General features: G+C 44.4%; 1 protein-coding gene across 1 annotated transcript in view; it reads left to right on the forward strand.

Annotated features, from left to right (window-relative positions):
- Positions 1–26,802, forward strand: part of LOC126993851 (basement membrane-specific heparan sulfate proteoglycan core protein-like) — a 63,091-nt gene that overhangs the window by 23,437 nt on the left and 12,852 nt on the right. The window contains exons 2-4 of the mRNA XM_050852994.1: positions 8,995–9,078; positions 16,567–17,159; positions 26,690–26,766. Coding sequence (XP_050708951.1) covers positions 9,024–9,078; positions 16,567–17,159; positions 26,690–26,766 — 725 coding nt within the window. The 5' untranslated portion in view covers positions 8,995–9,023. The remainder of the gene's footprint in view (positions 1–8,994; positions 9,079–16,566; positions 17,160–26,689; positions 26,767–26,802) is intronic.

Genomic DNA, 26,802 nt, shown 5'->3' on the forward strand with positions numbered 1-26,802 from the left:
AGAGAGAGAGAGAGAGAGAGAGAGAGAGAGAGAGAGAGAGAGAGAGAGAGAGAGAGAGAGAGAGAGAGAGAGAGAGAGAGAGAGAGAGAGAGAGAGAGAGAGAGAGAGAGAAAATAGGAGACGAGGAGGAAATTACAAGGCACGTGGGCCCAAGAGAAAAGGAAGAAAGAAAAAGGAGAAGGAGGAGGAGAAAGAGGAGGAGCAGATATCGTATTCAAGGTCATAACAAGACTAAAACTTAAACGTCAGTCGAAAAACAAAACAAAATAAACAGTAAATATAAATAAGAGGCTTTTTTCTGGGTCATATTCAAGCCCTTGTTCTAACACCCTTCGCTAGTGTCACTGTGTTTGATTCCAAGGTCATATTGGGATTGAAACCACAGACGAAACAAGGATTAAAAACGTAGACGATTGAAAACATAAACGATTGAAAACATAGGCAATTGAAAACGCAGACGATTGAAAACACAGACGATTGAAAACATAGACGATTGAAAACATAGACGATTGAAAACACAGACGATTGAAAACACAGACGATTGAAAACATAGACGATTGAAAACATAGACGATTGAAAACATAGACGATTGAAAACACAGACGATTGAAAACAGACGATTGAAAACATAGACGATTGAAAACATAGACGATTGAAAACACAGACGATTGAAAACACAGACGATTGAAAACACAGACGATTGAAAACACAGACGATTGAAAACATAGACGATTGAAAACACAGACGATTGAAAACACAGACGATTGAAAACACAGACGATTGAAAACACAGACGATTGAAAACATAGACGATTGAAAACATAGACGATTGAAAACATAGACGATTGGAAACACAGACGATTGAAAACAGACGATTGAAAACATAGACGATTGGAAACACAGACGAGACGAAAATAAAAGCAGGCAGATCAGGAGAGGGACCTTACAGCATTACATTTAATTCATCTCCTCCATATCACCAGCATCCAACTTGAAAGGTATATAATGAGACGATAACTCCACTAATGAAAATTTTGAAGAGATGAAATTAGAAGCAGCCAAATCGAGATCAGTACTTTTTTAACAGCATCTCATTAAGTTTAACCTCTTTTCATTACGTCATCCATATCACCAGCACCCGATATTAAGGATTTATAATGAGACGAAAACTCTGATGTGTTCCTCACCCCGCTGTCCTCTTCACCTGGGTCACTCTTCTTCTCTTTTTAACGGGATGCAAGAGACAAGCTTTTCTTTTTGTCCTCTTTTTCACCCGGTTCTCCCTTCCTCTCTTTTCAGTTCTACACAAGAGACAGGCCTTTCTTTTTTTCACTTAATTCACCCTTCCTCTCTTTTCAACGGTGTGTAAGAGACAAGCTTTTTTTCTATTCTTTTCCACCTGGTTCACCCTTCCTCTCTTTTCAACGGGGCGCAAGAGACAGACTTTTCACAGCATTAACCTTTCGACAGAGGCGTATCAAAGGAGGCAAGGAACTGAAATTAATGGACGCCTTTTAAAACCAGCTGATTCCTTGACATCACACAGAGACATCAAGGTTCAGGGTTCAGAGAGTGGGTGGACGGCTGAGGGGAGGGGCAGGAGAGTAGCAAGGAGCCATGGAAGCTGAGAATAGACTAACGAGGAAGAAACACTAATCTACTAGGACAGACGAAAGGAGATTGAGTATGAAAAAAAGGGAGACAGACTGAGAGAGAAACAATTTTATTAAGAGACAAAAGAGACGGAGACTGAGTATGAAGAAAAAGTGAGAATAACATTAAACGAGAAAGGATGGCGCCACTCTAAAACACTTGCCTGCGCCATGATGGGCTGGGGCCGACTACCATCCAAGCCCCTCAAGAAAGCCAGAAAAAAAAAGAGGGAGAAAGCGATTTAACTATGGCTACGATAGGAAAGAAAAAGAGAGAGGGAGACAAACTGCAGAAAAGGGAGACTGAAGTAACTAAGACAAAAACATTATCATACTGAGCCTATGATAAGGGAGAGAGAAAGGGAGACTAAGTATGAAGAAAAGGGAGAATAAAGACTAAACAAGAGAGACAGAGAAGATTTTCCCGAGTCTGTGGTAGGGACGACAAGGAAAGGGTGACTAAGTATGCAGAAAAGAGGGACAGCGACTAAACAAAGGGAGAAACAGAGAGAGAGGAAGCATAAAGAGACTTAACAAGGTCGTCAAGAACCCACCTCGAACGCCGTCACCTTTAAAAAGAAACGTAAATAAAAAGAGAGACGATCAAGTGTTTTGCGGGCGTCTGCGTGTTGTGGTCAATCATTCTGATGCCGCAAAAGACAGGTTTAAAGCTTACCTGTGACTCCTCCCTTCACCTGCACATTCCGGGTAACGGGAGGCCGACGCACGCGGAACCTATCGCCTCAAAACAATAGCCATTCACTAACTACCCGACCGAACTATTTAACGTTTTATCCGCAATGCTCGCCGCCTGATGTATGCTCTTAAAAATTTCTATTGTCACCTTTTTCAACGGCGCCGGAAACCAAGTGGAGCGAAATATGTCTTTTTTATCGCTCTCTTTTATCCCAAACGCTAATTTATCGGAGCGAATATTAAACTGATATATATTCCCTTTACTTTTAATTATCAGAAGCCATCTCGTGTGTTAGTGTGTGTGTGTGTGTGACGGGAGGGTGAGGGAGGAGGGCTTGTGTGAGTGTGAGTGCGTCTGCGTGTGCGTATGCGTTTGCGTGTGTGTGTGTGTGTGTGTGTGTGTGTGTGTGTGTGTGTGTGTGTGTGTGTACGTAACGACCATTCGCCATTCTCGTAGCGAAGTAAATTTAGGAGTGGCAGTAAGTCGTCGGGCATGCAGGCGAGATAAACAAAGTGAGGAGTGTTATGTGAAGAAATTATTTTAGGAGGGGTGTAAATCGTCGACTTTTTCCGCCCTATTGTTCGTAAAAAAGATAACGTAATAACGACTATATATCTAATGAGAGAGAGAGAGAGAGAGAGAGAGAGAGAGAGAGAGAATGAGTATGCATGAAGTTCATATGGAAAAATGCACAAAGTTTGAGAAAATGCTTTTTTACATATATTTTTCCCCCTATCTCGCGCCATGATATGTGACGAACAATCTCTCTCTCTCTCTCTCTCTCTCTCTCTCTCTCTCTCTCTCTCTCTCTCTCTCTCTCTCTCTCTCCCATAGGTACGTGATTCCAATAATATATATTCCCCTTTTCATTAATATACACACCTGCAGCAGTAGCAGTGGTAGGAATAATATTAACGGCCATAGCACTGCCTCTAACATCATATTTATTCTTTATTACTCCCCAGAATCTCAAAAAAACATCACCCTGAAAAAAGTACACAACAGAACGTAATATTTGAAACGTGTAATATTCTCCCTTCCATTACTTAAAAACAAGAGGAATTTCCCCATTTAGTTTAGGAGTAATTTTTATATTTTTACACTTTGTAGGACAACCTTAACTATTTTCACCAAAGAATAAATGTAAAATAATGTAAATATACCAAACTAAGGACACGTGTAGACTTTTCCCTTTCATCTGTTCATAAATCAAGAGCACTTTCCCTTTTAGTTTAGGAGTAACTTTTATATTTTTACACTCTTTGGGAGTAAGTTAACCATTTTCACTTTCTATTTAACAAATCACCTGTGGCCATAAATTGTGTATTCCCGTAGCGTGCCCTTTAAACCTCCCGCGGTACCTGGATAGAAAGTGAATGGCAGGTGCAAATTCCTACCTGTACCCTCCCTTCAGTCTCTCTCTCTCTCTCTCTCTCTCTCTCTCTCTCTCTCTCTCTCTCTCTCTCTCTCTCTCTCTCTCTCTCTCTCTCTCTCTCTCTCTCTCTCTCTCTCTCTCTCTCTCTCGTGCTCTCCATATCCAATTTTCAAGGTCTTTATGGCTATCAGTTTAGAATATTCCTGCTAAATAATTCCATGAAGTTTTTTTTTTTTTAGATTTCACGTTGTCATGGAGTCCTCTCTCTCTCTCTCTCTCTCTCTCTCTCTCTCTCTCTCTCTCTCTCTCTCTCTCTCTCTCTCTCTCTCTCTCTCTCTCTCTCTCTCTCTCTCTCTCTCTCTCTCTCTTTGAAATTTTGGAAGAGGGTGCAGGAAAAGGATGAAAAAGTGAATTAGAGGAAGCAAAAAAAAACAGAGCGTGATACCAAAAACAGAGAGAGAGAGAGTGAGAGAGAGAGAGAGAGGGGGGGGGGAACAACAATAGAGACAATGCAGGGTAAACTAAACTACAAATAACAATAAACAACACACAGCCGGGCATAAACACAAACAAGAAAGAGAACAGAAAACGAAAGACAAAACAGACACCCAAATACACCACAAAGATCGAGAGAGGAAGAGAAGGAAGAGGGATAGAGAAAGAGGCAGAGAAAGCGAGAGACAGAGAGAGAGGGTGTGAGAGGGAGCGTCAACAAGGTATAGTATTGCATGACAGGGACAGATGCAGGCAGTATGGGGATAGACAGGGAATCGCGGAGGCATACAAAGGAGGGGTAGAATAGAAGCTGGAACAAGGGGGGAGGCAGGGAGAGAGAGGGAGGGAGAGAGCTAGGAGTAAAGGAGGGAGGGAGAGGCAGTTACCGGAGGAGTAGGATGCTGAGAGGAGGGTTAGAATGGAGGAAATGAGGCAGGAGAGACTGGAACAAAGGGAGGGAGAGAGGGAAGAAAGAGGATGGAATGAAGAAGAAAGGGAGGAGAGGAGAATGGAAGGATGGGAAAGAGAAACAGATTGGAATAGAGAGAAGGAAGTAGGGAATAAAAGAAGGAAACAAACTGGAATGGAAAAAGAAAAGGAGAAAGGCCAAAGAGAGGAGAAGAAGAAGAAGAAGAGGCAGAAACAAAGAGGAAGGAGGGAGGGAGAGAGGAGTAAAGGAAGGAGGAGAGAACTACAGAGAGGGAGAGGAAGTTGTCAGGAGGAAAAAGCTGAGAGATAGGGTTAGAATGGAGGAATGGAGAGGATGAAATGGAGAGAACTGAATGGAGAGGAGGAAGGAAAGAGGAAAGTTGGGGTAAAAAAAAGAGAAGAGGATGGAAAAAAGAATGAAGGAGGGAGGAAAGCTGGAATGAAGGGGAGAGGAGGAAGGAAGGAAATGTAATTGAGAAACAGGAAGGAACAGAGAAAATGAAAAAGCAGGTAGAAGAGAATAAGAGAAGGAAACAAACTAGAATGGAGGGAGAGAGAGAAAAGCAGGAGAGAGAGAAAGGAGGGAGAAATAAAGATGAGGACAGAGGGAAGAAGAGAGAAAGGAAAAGTAGAAAAGGAAGTGGGGGAGGAGGAAGAAGAGAGAGAGAGAGAAGGGGAAAGAAGATGAGAATAAAGAAATAAGAAAGGAAGATTAGAAAGGGAGGAGAAGGATTGAGGAAGTGAAGAAGGTGGAGGAAGAGAAAGAAACGGAGAATGAGGAAGAAATGAAGGCTGGGAAGAGGAAACCAGGTCAAGAATCCGTGAAATTAGGTAGGGAAGGGGGGAGGGAATGTAGGAAGGCGGGAGAGTAGGTCAGGAGAAGCAGGCAGAGGCAAACAAGCGAGAGGCAGGAAGGCAAGCAGGTAGACAGGTAGGCAGGTAGACAACTATGAGAGGAGAGAGAGGGAGAGGAGGGAGACAAATAAACAGGACTCTCGGGTAACAAGGGTCTGCACAGTGGTCCTCTAGCACTCCATTTGGCCTTCAGCAGCACCAATGGCAGTGGCGGGATCTGGTTTAGTCCCCCTCACACGGGCAACACACGCCTATCCGCCTTCCTCCTTGATTTCCCTTCACCTGACGTCTGGCCCTTATGAGCACCGCCTGTATCTGTTCTAGCATCTTACCTCGCCTTCCTAATGTTACCACTGCTATGATTGTTACTAAGAACTTTACCTGTCTGTCTTTTCTTAAGTTTTTCATCACCTTACTTTCCTGTTACCTGGCCTCTATAAACACCTTCTGTATCTGTTTTAGCACCTTACCTCGCCTTCCTAATGTTACCACTGCTATGATTGTTACTAAGGACTTTACCTGTCTGTCTTCTCTCAACTTTAATCACCTGACTTTCCTATTACCTGGCCTCTATAAACACCGTCTGTATCAGTGTTTGAATCACGCCTCGCCTTCTTATCGCTTTCCTCTGTTATGAGTATACTAAAAGCTTTACCTTTCGTCTTTTCTCACCTTTTCACACCTATTGTCTTTTTCTACCTATTAAAAGATTGCTAGAAATATTACTAAAACCACTAGCTATCTTTTCTTACACTATTCACTATTCTGTAACTTTTTTTTCTCTCCTCATCCACTGCTATAACTATTACTATCGCCACTACTAACAAGCCCTTCCTCAATCTCCTTCCCATCACCCTCCTGGAACTATTATATTTTTTTAAAGTAATAACAATGCTATTACTTGTGTTTATCTTCACTTCCAATCAACAGTCTTAACACCACCTTCATCACCCACATCACCACCGCCATCACCACCTCTGTCAATACTATTTTACGTTCTTTTTCTCCCCTTCCTTTCTCGTTCCCATCACCAGTCCCACCGTCACCCCCATCACCAGCACCATCACCACCTCTCTCAATACTATTTTACGCTCTTTTTCTCCCCTTCCTTTCTCGTTCCCATCACCAGTCCCTCCGTCACCCCCATCACCACCACCATCACTACCTCTGTCAATACCTCCACCTCTCTCTCCCCTTTCTTTCTCGTTCCTGCTGTAATCATTCTCCCCTTTCCCTCTCACTTTTTCCTCCTCCCCTCTCTTTTCCTTTCTATTCCACGGCTTCGTTTTCAATTCCACCTTTCCCCTTCTTCTCTGATCTCTCCCTTAACTTCATCTTTTTAGTGTGTTTTCTCATTTCGCTTCTCTTTCGCTCTCTCGCTCTCTCCCTCTCCAGCTCCCGCGCGACGCATTTCATCACTCACACAAAATCATATAGATAATTAAGTTTATAATGATTATCTCGTCTCTCTCACCTGGTTGCTTAGCGTTAATTAGCAAGGTGACATGGCAGGAGAGAGGGTCCTTTTTTTTCGCCCAGTCCCTTCCTCAACATGACATAAGCTTGCAATATCCCTTCTCGCACCCTTTTCCTTGCTAAATAATAGGGAAGGTACCCAGAGAGACAAGCAGAAGCACTGTGATGAAGACGAGGACGTTCATATCACTTATCTTAAACCTTCTATAATGTTTGAGGCAGTATTTCGTTACAATGTTTTTCCTTGCTAAATAATAAGACAAGACAAGCAAGACAGGTCAAGAAAAGTATATGACGAAGACGAAAATATATCTATCACTTTTCTCAAACCTTCTCTTATGTTTGGGGGGAGTATTCGGTTACAATCTTTTTCCTTGCTAAATAATAAGACAAGACAAGCAAGACAGGTCAGTACCATTGAAAGTATATGACGAAGACGAAAATATATCTATCACTTTTCTCAAACCTTCTATTATGTTTGGGGGGAGTACTCCGTTACAATCTTTTTCCTTGTTAAATAATAAGACAAGGCAAGTAGGACAAGTCAGTAGCACAAGAAGAAGTATATTATGAAGACGAGCATGTACATATCACTTTTCTCAAACCTTCTCTTATGTTCGAGGCAGTATTTCGTTACAATCTTTTTCCTTGCTAAATAACAGAAGGTTCCCCCAGTAAGACAAGCCAACAGCAGCAGAAGACATATGATGAAGTCGAGGATGCATATATCACTTATCTAAAACGTTCTCTATTGTTTAAGGCAGAATTTCGTTACACACTTTTTCCCGAACTCACCAATAGAAGGTTCCCCCAGCAAGACAAGCCAGCAGCAGCAGCAGAAGCGAAATGAGGTCGGGGGTGTATACATCACTCTTTCTAAACGTTCTCTTATGCTTGAGGCAGTATCTCGTTACACACTTTTATCTGGGCTTCATAATAGGAGAGGGTATCCGGAAAGACGAGCAGAAGCAGTATGATGAACACGAGGACGCATATATCACTTTTCATAAACGTTCTCTTTTGCTCGAGTTTCCTCTGATCCCATAAACATTCTTTTTAACAGGTGACATTTCCCACGCCCTCTCTCTCGCTCTCGCTCTCTCTCTCTCTCTCTCTCTCTCTCTCTCTCTCTCTCTCTCTCTCTCTCTCTCTCTCTCTCTCTCTCAGCACCATAGGATGACACAGCACAAGCATCAACACCTGTGGCATGTAAACGACACTTGACCCGCTCCTTACCCCTTTACCCTCCTCCTCCTCCTCCTCCTCCTCCTACTCCTCCTCCTCCTCCTCCTGCTCTTCCTCCTCCTCCTCCTCCTGCTCCTCCTCCTCCTCCCCGGGGCACAGCATGTCGCCCGTCAGTAACACATGTGACAGGTCTATAATAGGTAGCACAGCACACGTTTTCACGGCGCGGGGAGGCTGCAAATTGGGGTCAGGAAATCCTACACGTTTAGATAAAATAGAGGACTTTCTCTCTTTCCCTCTCCCTCTCTCTCTCTCTCTCTCTCTCTCTCTCTCTCTCTCTCTCTCTCTCTCTCTCTCTCTCTCTCTCTCTCTCTCTCTCTAATTAACGTTTACGTTCAGAGTTAGGACATACCTGCTAATTTTCAGGAGTAAAATTCTATTACGTTTGTATTTTCCGGAAGCTCTCTCTCTCTCTCTCTCTCTCTCTCTCTCTCTCTCTCTCTCTCTCTCTCTCTCTCTCTCTCTCTCTCTCTCTCTCTCTTACTTCTCCTCTTCTTCCTCTTTCTCTTCTTCATACATTCACAACTGTTATCCCACCTTACATTTATTTCCTATTCCCTTTATCTAAATAACCTTTCTTCTATTCACACTTACACCCACACCTCACACTCTCCTTCTCCCTCTCCCTCTCTCTCTCTCTCTCTCTCTCTCTCTCTCTCTCTCTCTCTCTCTCTCCCGGCAATCCCTCGCTCACTTCTCCTGGTTTCCCGGTTGGCGGAGTGACGTTCCTTCCCTTGATTAAACCACACCTGTCTTTGTGTCCGCCCCTCAGGTTGTGTTTACCTGCGCCCCGTCAACAACATGGCGACCCAGACTCTCCTGTTCCTCGCGGCTGTGGCAACGATGGCAACTTGTGGTGAGTCAGCTTTGTATGGTGGTGAGTCAGGATTGTACGGTTTGTGGTGAGTCAGGATTGTATGGTTTGTGTTGAGTCAGGATTGTATGGTTTTTGGTGAGTCAGGATTGTATGGTTTGTGGTGAGTCAGGATTGTACGGTTTGTGGTGAGTCAGGATTGTATGGTTTGTGGTGAGTCAGGATTGTATGGTTTCTGGTGAGTCAGTATGCTATGTTTTGGTGAGTTAATTTGATATAGTGTTATGTGGTGAGTCAGTTTTGTATGGTATGTGGTGAGTCAGTCTTGTATGTTGTTAGATGTGTTTGTCTTTCCTTCCTCCCTACATGGCTACTCTGTCTCCCTCCTGTTTCTCTTTAGTAATAAGAACATAAGAACGCAGGAGTCTGCAAGAGGCCGGTAGGCCTGTACGAGGCAGCTCCCGTGTATCTAACCCCACCTAATATCGCTGTCCATGAATTTATCTAGTCTATTTTTGAATGTGACAACTGTATTGGCACTCACCACATGACTGCTAAGCCTATTCCACTCATCCACCACCCTGTTAGTAAACCAATTTTTGCCTATGTCCCTGTTGAATCTGAATTTATCCAGTTTAAACCCGTTACTTCGTGTCCTACCCGGTTCTCTTACCAACAAAACCTTATGAATGTCTCCCTTATTAAAGCCCTTCATCCATTTATAAACCTCGATCATGTCTCCACGCACCCTTCGCCTTTCTAGAGAATGCAAGTTTAACTGTTTGAGTCTTTCCTCGTATGGCAAGTTTCTCAACCCCTGAATCATCTTAGTCATCCTCCTCTGCACCGATTCTAACATTTTGATATCCATTCTATAGTAGGGTGACCAGAACTGAACCGCATAGTCAAGATGAGGTCTAACTAATGCTAAATATAGTTTGAGGAAGACTTCTGGGCTTCTGTTGCTTACGCTCCTTGAAATAAATCCCAGTACCCTATTAGCTCGATTTCTAGCTTGAATGCATTGTTCCCTTGGACGGAGATCAGAGATCACTAAGACACCTAAATCCCTCTCGCACCCAGACCTACTTATGAGAGTGTCATTTAAGCAATAGTTATGTGAGGGGTTGTTCCTACCTACACTCAGAATACTGCACTTCCCTACATTGAACTCCATCTGCCATTTATCCGCCCAGTCATATAATCTGTTGAGTTCACCTTGGAGAATACTAGCGTCCTGATCCGACTCAATTACTCTACCGATCTTGGTATCATCTGCAAATTTACTAACATCACTACTAATTCCTGTGTCTAAGTCATTGATATAAATAATAAACAAAAGTGGACCTAATACCGAACCTTGTGGGACCCCACTCGTAACACATCCCCAATCAGATCTTTTACCATTGATTTGCACTCTTTGCTTCCTATTGCTAAGCCACGCCTTGACCCAGTTCAAAACTTTACCCTCTACTCGGTGAGCCTGTAATTTAAGCAACAGTCGTTGGTGAGGAACTTTGTCAAACGCTTTACTAAAATCAAGATAGATTACATCATAATTTTCATCTCTGTCAACCGCCTCAAATACTTTATTGTAGAAGGACAAGAGATTGGTGAGGCATGACCTACCTTTTGTGAACCCATGCTGCGAGTCGTGAATTAAGCTATGTTTCTCTAAATGCTCCCGAATGTTCCTGGCTATTATGGACTCCAGCATCTTCCCTATAACCGATGTTAAGCTAATTGGGCGATAGTTTGAAGCAACTGACCTGTCCCCTTTTTAAAATCGGCGTCACATTAGCTACTTTCCATAGGCTCGGCACATAGCCAGTATTTACCGACATCTTAAAGATGTCGGTTAGTGATCACTGATTATATCACCTAACTCCTTTAATACCCTCGGAAATATCCCGTCAGGACCTGGCGACTTGTTCTTCTTAAGCTTATCTATCTCATCCTGAACTACTTGCCTGGTAATGATTATATCCCTCAATTTATCGCCATCCCCGCCCTCGTACACCTGAACTCTTTCCGGTATAGTCGTTTGATCCTCCTGTGTGAATACTGAAAGGAAGTAGTCGTTCAACAATGTGCTCATATTTTCGTAATTTTCTACTAGCTCCCCTGTGTTTGTTTTCAGCGGTCCAATTTTCTCCCGTGTTTTTGTTCTATACATCTGAAAGAAGCCCTTAGGATTACTTTTCGCCTCATTTGCTACTTTGATCTCATAGTTCTTTTTTGCTATCCTGGTGTTTTTCTTAACTAATCTTGATAGTTCGACGTACCGGCTCCTGAGATGTGTTTCCCCATTCTTTATTTTCTGATAAATTCCCTTCTTTAACCCAATCTCGTGTTTTAGTCCACGAGTCATCCACTTAGGATCATTGTTTTCTTTTCTAAGTGTTCGCTGTGGTATATGCTGTTCTTGCCCCTCTACTATTACTCTAACTAAATTATTGTAAGACATTTCTACCTGGTTCTCCTGGCTCTCCAATCCGCAGTTCTGGCCCTCATGAATCCCTAAATTATCCCAGTTTACCCCTTCAAGATGCCTTCGAAGCCCCTCGTAGTTTGCTCTTCTAAAATCTGGCACTAACACTGGGTTTGGTTCGCGGGTCTAAGCTAAAACGAACCGTTCTGTGATCACTATTTCCTAACTCTCCGCCCACCTCCAACTCACGTAGCAAGTTCCCATTATTGGTTAGGACTAAGTCTAATATGTTATCTCCTCTGGTAGGCTCAGTAACTACCTGCTTAAGGAAATTATCTTGTATAACTTCAAGAAAGTCCAGGGCTTCCAGGTCACCCACTAGATCTTCCCAGTCTATATTCCTATAATTAAAGTCCCCCATTACGCAGACATTTCTACTCATACTCGCCCTGCCAATCTCCTGTAGTAATATACTCGTGTCCTGCCTGTTAAGGTTGGGTGGCCTGTATATAACTCCTAGAGTTAGTTTTTCTTTCCCTTTGTACTACTTTGATTGATATCCTTTACCTTTCTTCTTCTTCTATCTTTCTATCTATTATTTCCTTTCTCAATCCTTACTTCACCTCCCATATATTTTCTCTCTATCTCCTATTCCATCCTTTCTACTCTGCTTAAACATCTGTCTCTTTTTGTTACCCTCTTCTATTATCTATCTTCTTTTTCTATCTTCCTATCTATTTTCATCCACCTTCTACTACTTCTATCTCTCCTTTTATTTCCTTCTTCCATCTCTTCTACGCATTTTATATCTCTGTCTCTCTCTTTTATTCTCTTTTACTATATTTATGTCTCTTCCTTCCACTCCTTCTTCGCCTCTCTCTCTCTCTCTCTCTCTCTCTCTCTCTCTCTCTCTCTCTCTCTCTCTCTCTCTCTCTCTCTCTCTCTCTCTCTCTCTCTCTCTCTCTCTCTCTCTCTGATATCCTCTTCTATCTCTCTACCTTCCCTCTTTCTCACTCTCACCTTCGTCTCATTAATCTCACCTGCTAACCTTTCTCCCAACACCTCCCTCCATGCATCTCCTTATCCACCCCTTGTCTCTCTCCCCTAATTTATTCCTTCTCCTCCTTTCATCTCCGTGCTCCCTCCCTCCTTTACTTCACCTCTGTTCCCTTTTTACTTCTCCCCTTCCTCGCTTGCTCCATTTATCTCTTTATCTCATTCTCCATCACTCATTCTGTCTGGTTTCTCATTCCAACATTTTCCTCCGTTATTTTCTCTCCTCTTGTTCTTTTCCTTCCTCCCCCTTTCCTCTGTTCCCTTCCTTTCTATCTCTCTATCTCTCTCCCCTCTTTCCTTCCCATCTTGTTTCTCTTCCCTCCTTCTTCTGTTAATTTGTCTCTTCTTTCCCTTATTTCACCATCCCTTTATTCTCCTCTTTCTCTCTCTCCTACCCGTTTATCATTTATTCATTTCCCCTTTATTTCTCTTTTCTTCTTCCTCTTCTCATTTGTTTCATAGCCTTCCCCTTTTTCTACCTTCCCTTCATTATCCTCTCGCTTTCCTTCTTTCCTTCCGTTTATCCACTCTTTTCATCCACCCTTCCATCTCTTTCCTGTTTTTTCTACTCCCATTATCCCTCTATTCCATTCTTCATCTTCCTCCTTCTATTCATCTATCCCCCCTTTCCTTCCCTCTTTTTTTCTCTTCCTAATTCCTCCTCCATTATTTATCTCTTCCTGGTCTCTCACTTAATCCACTCTCCCTCGATTCCTCTTCCTCTCCCTCCTACTCTCTCCCCCTCCCTCCCTGTCCACACTTTTTTCAACGTTCACCTGTGATTAATATGGACTAATAATTATCTGGCCTTCCGTATATAGTCAGCCAGGCTCCAACATTACCTGGCGGGACTGCCGTGTAAATTTGTGTCTATATATAGGGGTTTTCAGGTAATTATAACCGTTTTGAATCAATTGCTCTCCATAACCACTATCTCTCTCGCGTGTGTTCTCTCTCTCTCTCTCTCTCTCTCTCTCTCTCTCTCTCTCTCTCTCTCTCTCTCTCTCTCTCTCTCTCTCTCTCTGATATATTAAGCTCCCTCTCCCTCTTTCCATTCATTCCCGACCTCCTTTCCTCCATTCCTCTCTCTCTCCTCCTCTTTTCTTCTCTCCATCCCTCCTCCTTCCCACCTCTTCCTTACCTAGATGTTACGCACTTTTTTCCTCCCTCTTTTCTTTTCTATATATCTTTTCTTCCATCATTCCATTTCTATATCTTCCCTTCCTTTAGTCAACACCTCCATTTCTTCATTTATTTTCATTATTTTCCTCCCCCCTCACCTTTCTCTCCATCCTTCCCTCCTTTGCGAACACGTCTTGTCATGTTTCCTTCACTTCCTCTCTCTGTCTTTATCGCTCTCAGTCCTGCATCCCTACTATCCTTCCCGTCCTTTCCCTCCTCCTCCCTCCAACACACACCTGTAAGCCCTTAGTGCCTCCGATGCTGTTACCTGACGCAGCTCACCTGGACACAAGGCAATAAAGGAGCCACAAAGGGATTCACAGTAGTAACAAATGGGTGAATGAGAGAGAGAGAGAGAGAGAGAGAGAGAGAGAGAGAGAGAGAGAGAGAGAGAGAGAGAGAGAGAGAGAATGCATTTTCGAACTGCAAATACATAATGCACCAAACCTTCTACAAACTTCAGTCTCCACACACACAAACACACACACACATACACACACACGCACACTCACACGCGCACGCACGAGCGCGATCCGGTAAATTTCATGCAGATGCCGAGTCAGATAAGAACGAAAGGAGGAAGAAAGCAAGGCAGGAAGGAAGAAAGGGAGGCAGCCAGGCGTCTCTTTTTCCTCCTCTCTATTTGTATGCAGACAGTCTTGGCGGGGAAGAGGAGAGAGAGGAGAGGAGAGGAGGGGAAGTTTGCTCGTCTCTCATTTCTGATAATTCGTGTGTGTGTGTGTGTGTGTGTGTGTGTGTGTGTGTGTGTGTGTGTGTGTGTCAATCATGGGAGTAATGTAAACGTAGTTGGCTTAGTCCGTAGAGTTTTACAGGATTTTGTGTGTGTGTGTGTGTGTGTGTGTGTGTGTGTGTGTGTGTCTGTGTGTGTGCGCGCGCGTGTGTGTGTGTTCGTTCACCGGGTTAGTGGTCCGTGAAGTCTCCAATTCAGTATACGGTTTAGGCCTTGCGAGAAAGACAGAGACAGACGGACAGACAAACAGAGGACAGAGGACTGAGAGAGAGAGAGAGAGAGAGAGAGAGAGAGAGAGAGAGAGAGAGAGGAGGTCCTTTAAATAACCCGTACTGGAGCGAGGGTATTTAAATCTGAAGAGAGGCGATTATCTCCTCTCTTACGTTGTTGCTGCTGTTGTTGCTCTGTACTCGGCGTCTTCGTGTCTCCATTTCAAAGTCCTGCGCCTCGTTTTTACCTCCCTTCCTCCCTCTTGTGTTTGCTTCTTCTTACGTCACCCTTACGTCAGAGTCTCGCCTTGTGTGTGTGTGTGTGTGTGTGTGTGTGTGTGTGTGTGTAGAGTCCCCTCCGTGGCCTCTGTCCCCTTAAACGTGTGTTGTTATTCCGTCAGTGACAAGCCTCAGAGTTAGTCGTCTTGGCGGGGAGTCCAGGCTGTTCAAACGGTTTGGTAATAGTCCCTTGTCTTCTACAGTGAGTCCTTGTTGGTGTTGTTGTTGTCCTCCCCTATCTATGTGTGAGCGTGGGCGTATGTGTGTGTGTGTGTGTGTGTGTGTGTGTGTGTGTGTGTGTGTGTGTGTGTGTGTGTGTGTGTGTGTGTGTGTGTGTGTGTGTGTGTCTGTGTGTGTGTGTGTGTGTGTGTGTGTGTGTGTGTCAATCATGGGGAGTAATGTAAATGTAACTTGCCTTGTCCGTAGAGTTTTCCGAGTTATATTTTTTTGTAAGTGTGGTAGTAGTAGTAGTAGTAGTAGTAGTAGTAGTAGTAGTAGTAGTAGTATGTTTACTTTTACTGGTTCATTTTATTTTTTGTTCATGTTCATTGTAGTTTGTGGTTGGTGGTAAATAATATGTAATAATCATAATAGTGTGTATTTGTGTGTGTGTAAGTGTGTGTAAGTGTGTGTGTGTGTGTGTGTCAGTAATCCCATGTCTCTCCAGCTTCACCCCTTGGCCTTGTTTCCCTTCAAGCTAAGTCAGCGTGAATACCTTTTACCGAATTCCTTGCCAGTTCCTGTGTTCCCTTTGTCCCTTCAGCATCACCATCCACCGCTTTCCCTTCCCCCTTTACGTCACGCCTGTCCGTCCTAACTGTCTGTCTCTTCCTCATCGACTTGCTATATAAATGAAAGCGCTGAATATCAATGACTGAAGAATATAATGGAAAAGAGGGAAAAGCGCCGAGGTGTGCATAACAGACTCCAGGCGGAAACACATGCATAGACTACACGTTAAACCCATTAATATTATCCTTCCTCCTCCTTTTCATCTTCCTCTTCACCTCCCTCTCCTGTCCCCTCGGCCTTTCTATTATCCATCCTTCCCGTGTGTGTTCCTTGTCTATCCTTTCTATCCCTTCTTTCGTCTTTGTCATTTTCTTTATAACCTACATTTTTTTTCCTTTCACAAGTCTATCCTCTTAAAATTATCGTCTTCTCTGTCTCTGTGACCCAGCATCCTTCTCGCCTTTTCTTCCCTTCTTTCTCCCTCATCTTATCCCCTCCTCCTCCTTCTCCGCCTCTTCCTTTCTTCTCTATTTACTTCCTCTCCGTTTTTTCTCCCTTGCTCGTCGGTGTCCTTCCTTTCCTCCTTCACTTCAGTTTTATTTTTTGTTTTCCCTTCTCTTCCTCTCTCTCCTATTTGCCGCCTCCTCCTTCTCCTCCTCGTCCTCCTCCTCTCATCTTATTTTCCTTCTTTTCTTCACTCCGTTCTTGCCTTTCTCTCCTCTCTACCAGTCTTCAGAACTCATGCCCTCTCCCTCTTCACTCTCCTCTTACTCCATCCTATCTCCTGGAATAAACTCATCCCTTTCACCACCAGCATCACCACCGGCACCACCACCTGCATCACCACCACCAAGACGTTCCTTCACAATGCTGTTCTTCCTCTCCCGCAGAAAGAGACGAGACCAGGCACTTGTCCCCCTCGAGCTCCTCCTTCACCCTTGGGACACCTCGCTCTCTGGTCCTTGCGGCGCCCTCCATGCACCCCCCTGCCCCCCCTGCGCCTCCTCCTCCCGTCCACCCACGAGCGGCGTCCGGGAAAAAGTGGCTTCCTCTCTCCCAACTTCCAACTTCCTCCGTGCCTTCTTTCGCTCCATTATTGCTTTCTCGGCCTTCTCCTCCTTCATCATATCTTGCTACACACTCTTCCTCATTCTCCTCTTCCTCCTCCTTCTCCCCCTCCTCCTCTTCTTCTCTCGATAAACCTTCGTCTTTCTCTAACACTCCTGAGGCGATGAATGTTTTTCCACACTTCTCTACATCTTTGCCTCTCTCCTCTTCCTCCACCTCCAACTATGTCATCACCCAAGAGCAAGACAATACCACCATTAACAACTCCACCAACGACACCTCCAACGACACCACCGACGCCCTGCCCGAGGAGCCGCGTCGTCCGCATCTCGCCCACACCTCCACGGCCACGCATGTCCACCTGGGCGACACCGCGAAGCTTGACTGCCTGGTGCTCGACGCTGCTAATGAGTCGGTAAGTCCCCTTTGAGCCCAGGTAAAGAGATGAGCAACAGGTAAAAAGGTGAGTGTTTTAAGGGTTGTGTGTGTGTATGTGTTATCGTGACCAAACACACACACATATACATATCCCCCCCCTCCCACACACACACATTTACACAGATAGATGGATATATATATATATATATATATATATATATATATATATATATATATATATATATATATATATATATATATATATATATACGTAAATGGAAGTAGAAAGATATACATACAGATGATATATAGATAGATAAATGTATAGAGATGGAGGAAGAAAAAGATACATATATAGAAGATACGGATAGATGAATAGATAGATAATGCATGAATAAATTAGTAGAAGAGATATATGAATACATACAGATAGAGAAAGATACAGATACATAAAGAAGATATTCAGATAAATAAAAAGATAGACAAATACATAAATATATTAGCAGAGCAGAGCAAAGAGAGATATAAATATAGACACACACACACGCGCGCGCACACACACACACACACACACACACACACACACACACACACACACACACACACAGGAGTTCTTTTATATTTTCGCTCTCCTTCACGGTTAACGAGTCGGTAAATCTTGTTTAGCCTCACACTGAGCGACGGCTTGTGCTGCTGTTATAATTTTCATGCGGTAAACACACACACACACACACACACGCGTGCCGCCAACGAACGACGCGGCAAAGCACTTTAAGCCGGGAAGGAATTAGTAACTTGATATCTTTTACATTCGCTTTGCATTTCAACTTTTTTATTTATTTTATTTTTTACGTCAACTCCAAGCGTGCATTTTCGTCCTCGTTAACGTATATAAAACTTAAATTCCAGCCTCTCCTTCCTGGTCTATAATCAAGGACTCATTATCCATCAAAAAGGTTCATATTCCGCTACTGATTTCACGTCGGTAGAAGCGATATCACTATAAAAATAAGGAATAAAATAAGGATAAAATAATAAATGAGTAAGCCCCAGTATTCTGAAATAGCTCATGCAGGAACGTAACGGAGTATGATAATGTCCGTATAATAAAATAAAGGACATTAAAAGAGGAAAACAAAAAATACGTAAATGTGCATATAAATTCATGTATATCTCTCGCTGTTCTTCCTTACCCTGTCCCAAAAGCTATATCTATCTGTATCTATCCGTATCTATATCTATCAGTCTATATATCTATCTGTCCTACGTGATCATGGAGAAGCGAAATGGAGGATAATAATGCCTATAATAAAAGAGAATTGGAAAAAGGAAAACAGGCAGCAGGAGATTGCGTATAAGAATCTAGCACAGTATGTTTGCCCAACGTTTAATTCTATCTCTTCCTTGTCCCGTCCTAAGTTCCATGGACCTACACGCTCAGGAGAAAAGCACCGAAGGATAATAATGCCTATGATATAATAAAAGAGCAAAAAAGGAAAACTAGAAGCAGACGAATGCATATAAATATCTATCGCATATTTTTTACAACAAAGGAGACAGCTCAAGGGCACAAAAAAGAGGAAACAAGCCCGCTGCTCGCCGCTCCTAAAAAGAATCCAAAGAGGTGGCCGAAAAGAGGGGTCAAAATTATGCTCGCCTTGCTTAAATATATGTCTGACTCCCCTTCCTTGTCCAGTCCCACAGCCAATGGTCGTACACCTCATCTCTATGTACTAAAATAAAGAAGAACATTAAGAAGGAGAACAAGAAGCAGGCAAATGGGTGACCTCTCTTTTGGCTACTCTTTACTTTTTACTTTTGTGTGTGTACCCTTTTTGTTGCCCTTCAAGCGTATCCTTTGATGTAAAAAAATCTAGAGCAGTTTGTTTGTCTTACGTTTGATTCTCTTTCTTGTCCCTTCCTACACTCCATGATTCTACTTGCTCAAGGAAAACCTAAAAGAGGATGGTAACGCCTATGAAATAAAATAAATGAGAAAAGGAAAACAAGCAGGCGAATACGTGTAAGAATCTAGCGCGGTACGGTCGCCTTACGTTTAAGTGTCTCTCTCTCTCTCTGGCCTTCCTTGCTTCGTCCTGCTCCGTCCGCGTCGTTTTCTGAAGTTAATGTCCCGGGAAATCGTGGAGAGGAGCGGGGCGCCGAATATTCACGTTTCCCGAACTCGTCACGAAGCCATTTACGTGTTTGAAGTGAATGCAAGAGCCAGAACTACTGAACTACGGCCTGAGTGCTTGCTTATTTTTGTGCCTCTCTCTCCTAAGTGACGCAGAGCCCGTGTACAAGTTTGAAAAGTGAGGGAAGTATGGTTGGTTCCACGCTGTTGTTAGTGTGGGGTGGAGGAAGTTGAGGAGAGGCAAAAGGATGAGAAACGTAACTCTGGCCTTAGATGACGGATGAAAGGTAGACTTGTATAAAGGAAAATCGGTAAGTAGATAACTCTGGGCTTAGGTGACGAATGAAAAGGAAAAGGAAAGGTAGAGTAGTGCAAAGGAAAATGGGAAAATAGGTAACTCTGGGCTCAAGTGACGGATAAAAGGGAAAGGTAGAGGTGTGCAAAGGAAAATAGGTATCTAAGTAACTTTGGACTTAGGTGACGAATGAAAAATAGGCAACTCTGAGCTTAAATAATGGCTGGAAGGTAGAGTTATGCAAAGGAAAAATAGGTAAACAGGTAACCCTGCGCTCAGGTGACGGATAAAAGGGAAAAGTAGCAGGTAACTCTGAGCTCAGGCGAGGGGTGAAAGGTAAAGTGAAAATAAAAGCATATAACTGGGCTTAGATTGTGGATTAAAGGTAATGGGGAGGGGATGATAAAGGTAAAGGTAAAGCTCTTTTGTACTGTCGGCGCGGAAAAAATGTCCGCACCTGCTGACGACATACTTTGTTCCCGACACAACATTACGCACCAGCGGTCACAAAAACTACTGATATGGCCAATAATAACCATCTGGCATCTCCATGCTTTCAATTTTCAATGTAACAGATTAGCGAGGGCCACTGGTCCAGTAACCGCTGGGCAGACTGTGTGGGAACAGACACAGCCCCCCGTTTCCTCAAACATCGCTCGACTCTTCTTGTGATATCACTCACTCTTCGCTACAGAATGGGGCCTGCCAAGCTGAAAATGGTTGAAAAAAGTGTCATACTGGCTTTACGTCGCGAAGGCAACAGCAACAGAGAAGTAGCAAGGACAGGAAGATCGGAGAAGTGTGTTCGTAGTGTCATGAAAGCAGCCAGTGCCTTCCGGGGTGTTACTCCGAAGAGAAAGAAGGGGTCGGGTAGGAAACGTAAGACAGGCCAGAAAATTGACATGCTGCTCCGACGAGAAGTGCTGAAGGACCCTTTCATCACTGCCAAGGAACTGAAAGATACGCATAGCGATGTGCTGGAGATGTGACATTAACACCTCCGAAGGCACTGGCTGCTTTCATGACATTACGAACACACTTCTCCACTCTTCCTGTCCTTCATGCTACTTCTCTGTTGCTGTTGCCTTCACGAAGTAAAGCCAGTATGACACTTTTTTCAACCCTTTTCAGCTTGGCAGGCACCATTCAGTAGCGAAGGGTGAGTGATATCACAAGAAGTGGCGAGCGATGTTAGAGGGAACGGGAGCGGAAGCAAGAAGCACTCCCCCCGAACACGGGGTGATGTGTCTGCTCCGACACAGCCTGCCCAGGGGTTACTGGACCAGTGGCCCTCGCTAATCTGTTACATTGAAAATTTAATGCATGGAGATGCCAGGTGGTCATTATTAACCTTATCAGTAGAGTTTTTGTGACCGCTGGTGCCTAAATAAACAAGAGCGTAATGTGTCGGAAAACAGTATGTCGTCGGCAGGTGCGGACATTTTTTCCGCGCCAGCTGTATTACGTAATGGAAAATTGATGAGATAATTAACTCTGGTCTCAGGTGATGGATGAAAAAGATAAAGTTGGAGGTCATACGCTATAGTTGCACGTGGTCTCGGTGCTCATCTCCGTCACACTAGCCCTTGAGAATTACGTTATGAGGTAAAGGTGAAAATAAAGGCGAGGTGTATATGAATGATTTGTAAGTCTGCTCGAGGTCCGTTGTTTTTTTTCTTTCTTACGATTATGAGAAAAATATAGCCGTTAGTGTGTGCATTTAAGAGGTGGATAAGACTAGCGAATGTTATGTGGGCCTGTTTATTTGTTTGTTTGTTTGTTTTCATCAGAGGAAGCAGCCAAGAGAAAAAAAAAAAAAAAGACGATATAAAACGCAAAACTACTGATCACCAAAAGAAAAAACTTGCCGTGTGTGTGTGTGTGTGTGTGTGTGTGTGTGTGTGTGTGTGTGTGTGTGTGTGTGTGTGTGTGTGTGTGTGTGTGTGTGTGTGTGTGTGTGTGTGTGTGTGTGTGTGTGTGTGTGTGTGTGTGTGTGTGTGTGTGTCAGTTTCTCTTCGTGTTAAGGCCGTGAAGTACCGCCCGCTCGTCCTTGTTGCCCAGAGCTAAGGAAAAAAAAAGTTACTGAGAATCAAGCCGCATGATTGATTTCACGCCGAAGTGGGAAAAATAACTTGGTCGACTGACTGACTCTCTCTCTCTCTCTCTCTCTCTCTCTCTCTCTCTCTCTCTCTCTCTCTCTCTCTCTCTCTCTCTCTCTCTCTCTCTCTCTCTCTCTCTCTCTCTCTCTCTCTCTCTCTCTCTCTCTCTCGTTATCGCGCTCTTTCGTTATAGCATTCGCTCTTCCGTTCTCGCTTTTGCTCTTCCGTTCTCGCTTTTGCTCTTCCGTTCTCGCTTTTGCTCTTCCGTTCTCGCTTTTGCTCTTCCGTTTTCGCTTTTGCTCTTCGTTCTCGCACTCTCTCTCTCGCTCTCTATCTATCTATCTATCTATCTATCTATGACTGTCTCTATCCTTCTATCTCCACCTAACTTTCTATCTATATATCCATTCTTCTCCCTCTCTCTCTCTCTCTCTCTCTCTCTCTCTCTCTCTCTCTCTCTCTCTCTCTCTCTCTCTCTCACGGGGGAAAATACTGCGCATATCAATCACAAGAAATGCCGATCTCTGCCAAAAGACTTACGCTGAATAGAACAGATTGCGTGGCGTCGACTCTGGGAGGGGGGGAGGGGAGCGCAGGGGGGGGAGGAGGGGGAGGGAGGTGAAGAGGAATATGACAGGTAAAAAGTTATGTATGTGAGACAGGGGAGGAGGAGGAGGAGGAGGAGGAGGAGGAGGAGGAGGAGGAGGAGGACGAAAAGGAGGAGCAGGAGGAGAGTAGATAAAGAAGGATTTAGTGGGGGAAGAGGAAGATAGGAGGAAGAGGAAGAGGAGAACGAGAACGAGGAGTGTAATAACCTAAGCAAGCATCTAATGGAGGAGGAGGAGGAGGAGAGTAGAGATAGAGGCGGATTAGTGGAAGTGCGGGAGGTAAGTTACGAGCGGAAGAGGATGAGGGAAGAGGAGGAGGAGGAGAAGGAGGAAAGTGGAGCAAGGGGTCATCGTATTAAGTGAAGGCTGATTGGCCCCTCAATGGTAACATGAAGCCTTTGAATGCCCTGAAGAGCTGTTGTGTAGTTAGCAAAGGGAAGGAAACAGAAAACTCGCTCCTTTCACCTCAATATCACATGCAGGAATGAGGTCAAGAAAATTAGGGTGTGTATGTTTGTGCGCGTATGTGTGTGGGGGGGGGGAGGGGGAGGGAGGATAAAGAGAGGTAATAGACTTGACGAGGAGTAAACATTATGGTGATCAGTCAGTCAATCATTCAGTCAGTCAGTCAATCACTCAGTCAGTTAAACTGCATCCAATAGAACTTCAAAAATATGTGAGTTATTTCAATATTACCAAAGCACAATGACCAGTAATAGGCCAGCCAGTCACTCAGCTAATGTCAGTTACTCAGTCAATTAGCCAGTCAGTCAGTCAGTCAGTCAATCATTCAATCAGTCAGGCAGTCTAAATATAAGTTCCTGTACTGTTCATCAACCAATCAGTCAACCAGTCAATTAAGAAACCGGTCAGTCAGATAATCAGTCAGTCAGCAAATCAGTTAATGAGGCAGAAGACACAGACCTTTAAAAGAATCACCAACACAATGCATTATGCCATTGGACAGTCATTTACTTACTCGGCTAGTCAGTCAGCTAGTCAGTCAGCAAAGCATAGAAGCAAACTCTCCACCAGTCAGTCAGTCAATCAGTAGGTCAGCAAATCAGTTAGGCAGACTCATTATTATTCTCAACCACTCCGTTAGTCCCCAGATCAGTGAGCCAATCAGTCAAGCTAGCGACAGACGAAGACTCAAGGGCCAGTCAGTTAGTCAGCAAATCAGTCAGCCTATCAGTCAGTCTACCAGTAACTTAGCCAATCAGTCAAACAAGCGACAGACATTCAAGGGTCATCAGTAAGCCAGTCAGCCAATCTATCAGTCTACCCGTGAGTCAGTCAATCTACCAATAACTCAACCAGACAGTCAAGCACGCGACAAACATACTCCAGAGCCATCAGTCACCATTCATCGGACGCTGCCCATCGCCTCGCGCCTCGCTGCACACCCCGCCAACTCCCGCCCCGAAGTTACCTATCCAGCACTCACGCCTCACCAGCTCCAAATCGAACCCGCATGACGCCCTACGCCCAACACTCCCTGCCGATCCTCCTACAGGGCGTCGAACTCTCCAAACGTACCGAAGGAGAATAATGACGATAATGGTGATAGATCGTAAGGAGGAGAAGCTGTAGTATTACCCAGAGTACGAAGAGGGAGATTATGCTAAAGAGGGTTATGGCCGATGCTAAGTACCCAATTTGCGTTGGATTACGATACGTGAGGTAGTTGAGGGAGGACCGTAAGTAGATGGCGTAGTAAGGGAACGAGTAGTAGTAATAGTAATAGTAGTGGTGGTATCCGTAGGGGGGGTCGGTTAGGGGTGAATAAATCTGAATTGGATCATCCACAAGTCCTCTTTGGCTGAATGGAAGGGGATCAGATGCTCGTTAAGGTGCATGCCCGTGGTGCATTTTGTTAAGTAGCCGCAATCAGTAGCAGAAGGATTGAAGTAATGAAAGGAAGGTAAAGTAAGGTGAATCTGCGTCATGTCAATCTCTTTCTATCGTTACCAAGACAAGATGCTATACCTGGGACTCGTAAGATGATCAAAGATGCTGTTTTATCCTCTCATCGTTTGTGAAGACTGAAAGGTGGAGAGGTAAGGATGTGGGATGATTGGCGGGCTGGGGGAGTGAGAGGAATGAAGAATGCAAAGAGAAGGCTATTCACTGCATGTTTCTTTGTGGGGGAGGGAAAGAACGGCCAGGTTGAATGGATGAAGAGGTGGAAAGAAGGTAAGGCAGGGAGAGGACGTTGGGAGAAGGGAAGGTGAGGAAGAGGAAGGTAAGGGAGAGGGGGTGAGGGAGACTGGAAGAATGAAGAATGCAAGGTGGTCGGATGCAAATGTCGTGTTTCTTATATTTGTTGATGTTATTGTTTGAGAAGAAATGACCCACTGAAAGGAAGGAAGGAAGAAGAGAAGATAGGAGGGTGGAGGTGAGGGAGATTGAAGGAATGAAGAATGCAAAGGTGGTTGTTGATGTTATTGTTTGAGAAGAAATGATTGTGTGGGGGTAAAAAGGCGGGGGAGGAGAGGAGTGGAAAGAAGGGAATGTGGAGGAATGAAGAATGCAAGCTGCCACCTCGCTGCAAGCACTGCCTCTCCTACTCTCCCCTTCTCTTCCTTCCCCTCTTTCGTCCCCTCTTGACAATCTTCCCTTCTCTCCACTTCCTTCCCTCCTCTACCCCACCCTCGCCCTTTCTGACAAGCCTTCCCTCCCTTCATCTCCCCTCTTCCCCTGCATCCCTAACTTCCCGTCACTCTGGTTCTCTTTAACAAGCGTTCCTCCCCTCTCCTTCCTTCCTTCCTTCCTTCCTTCCTTCCTTCCTCCCTCCTCCCCACTCTCGCCCTCTCCGATAAGCCTTCCTTCACTTCTCTATTTCCCGCATCCCTTCCTATCCTTTTCTTCTCTTGTCTTCCTTTTCTAGTGTCCCTTTCTATCCCATAACCTCGTCTTTTCTCGTCTTTCCCCCTTTTCTCTCTTTATTTGCATCATCCTAACCGTGCTTTTCTCTCCCCTATCCCTGCCAATCCATTCTTTTCCCTTTTCCTTTCCTTCCAACATTCCCCCTTGCCCTCAGCCATTCTAACAGGTGTCTATGTACACACACTCAAAAAGTATCGTTACAGTGGGGTCCGAAGAGTTTCACACTGAGCAACTCGGTAATCTCGGCGGGGTTGGTAAAAGTGCGATCACCCCCACCACCTCAGCTCTGCCTGGGGGAGCAGGACAGCACCCCGTAAGGGAGGGATAGAGAGGAAGCGAGACACTGAGATACCAGATATCACCATAATGTCAACGGAGTGATTTGAGTGCCACTTGTTTAAGCTTTATATTCACAAATTATAAAACAATAATGTTCATATGATATACGTAACAGCGGTGGGTAGAAGTATTCCCCCATGTCAAAGACAAAAACATCAACCATCAACGCATGTCAGATATAGTTCAGTTCATAATGTGCCATCCTGGAACTAATGTTTCCACTGAACGTGTCCTTTCTCTCATGAACAAGCTGAGGGCATCTGAAAAAAAAACTTCAAGTTGCAATGCTGAAAGCATTACTAAAAGCATTCCAATACAATAAAATCAACCAGGTGGTGGCTGAACAGATAGCGAGACGGCCCCGCGTTCAGGAGGACGCGAGTTCAATCCCCGACCGGTGCCACCAAGCTGGGATTTTTCAGCCGCAGCCGAGTGGCTTAAAACTACCCACATGCTGTCCAGAAGACCACCTATCAACCCGGACTCTAGATTCTAGGATTAAAGATGAGCTCCGGGAGGACAGCATGAGCCAATGCAAGATGGCGCCACTATAAACACTCGCCTGCGCCAGAACGGGCTGGGCCGACCATCAGGCCCCACCGGGAAGAAGCCTTGGACCGACCATCAGGATCCACCGGGAAGAAGCCTACCGGCGCAATAGGCCAAGACGTAAAAAAAAAAAAAAATGCTTGTGCTGCTTTTTCTAACCATGTGAAATATATACGATACTCCTTTAGCAAATGTCTAACAATAACGCAAGGTGTTTATCATAACTATTGTCTCCTAAATGGACGAAATTTCAGGTGTTCACTTGTGTGTGAAGTGTTAAAGCATAATTTCATCACCCAAACACTACAATATATAGTGCCACATACAACACAGATCAAGTCACCTCGACTAAGATTCCGCCTGTGTGTTTCATGAAGCGTTACTGTGCCGGCTTATATTCTACTGCTTCATTTACGAGTCCCGCTCACTTGATTCAAGCAAGTGAAGCCACACCCAACACACGCATTGATACCTACATGAGTAGCCTGTTATCAATGGCTTCGTCCTTGGTGTCAATTTGTATCGTGCTGAATGTGTAACGATACTTATTTGAGTGTGTGTGTGTGTGTGTGTGTGTGTGTGTGTGTGTGTGTGTGTGTGTGTGTGTGTGTGTGTGTGTGTGTGTGTGTGAGTACGTATGTTTGTATTCCTCAGGTGTCGTGGCTGCGGCGTGAGGATGACCTGCTGGAGCTTCTCACCTGGGCGGACAACACCTACACTAACGACAACAGGTAAGCCGGACACGCGTGGTTCAGAGATAAAGGAAA

This window comes from Eriocheir sinensis, chromosome 7 (genome assembly GCF_024679095.1).
Source record: "Eriocheir sinensis breed Jianghai 21 chromosome 7, ASM2467909v1, whole genome shotgun sequence".
Classification (NCBI taxonomy): Eukaryota; Metazoa; Arthropoda; class Malacostraca; order Decapoda; family Varunidae; genus Eriocheir; species Eriocheir sinensis.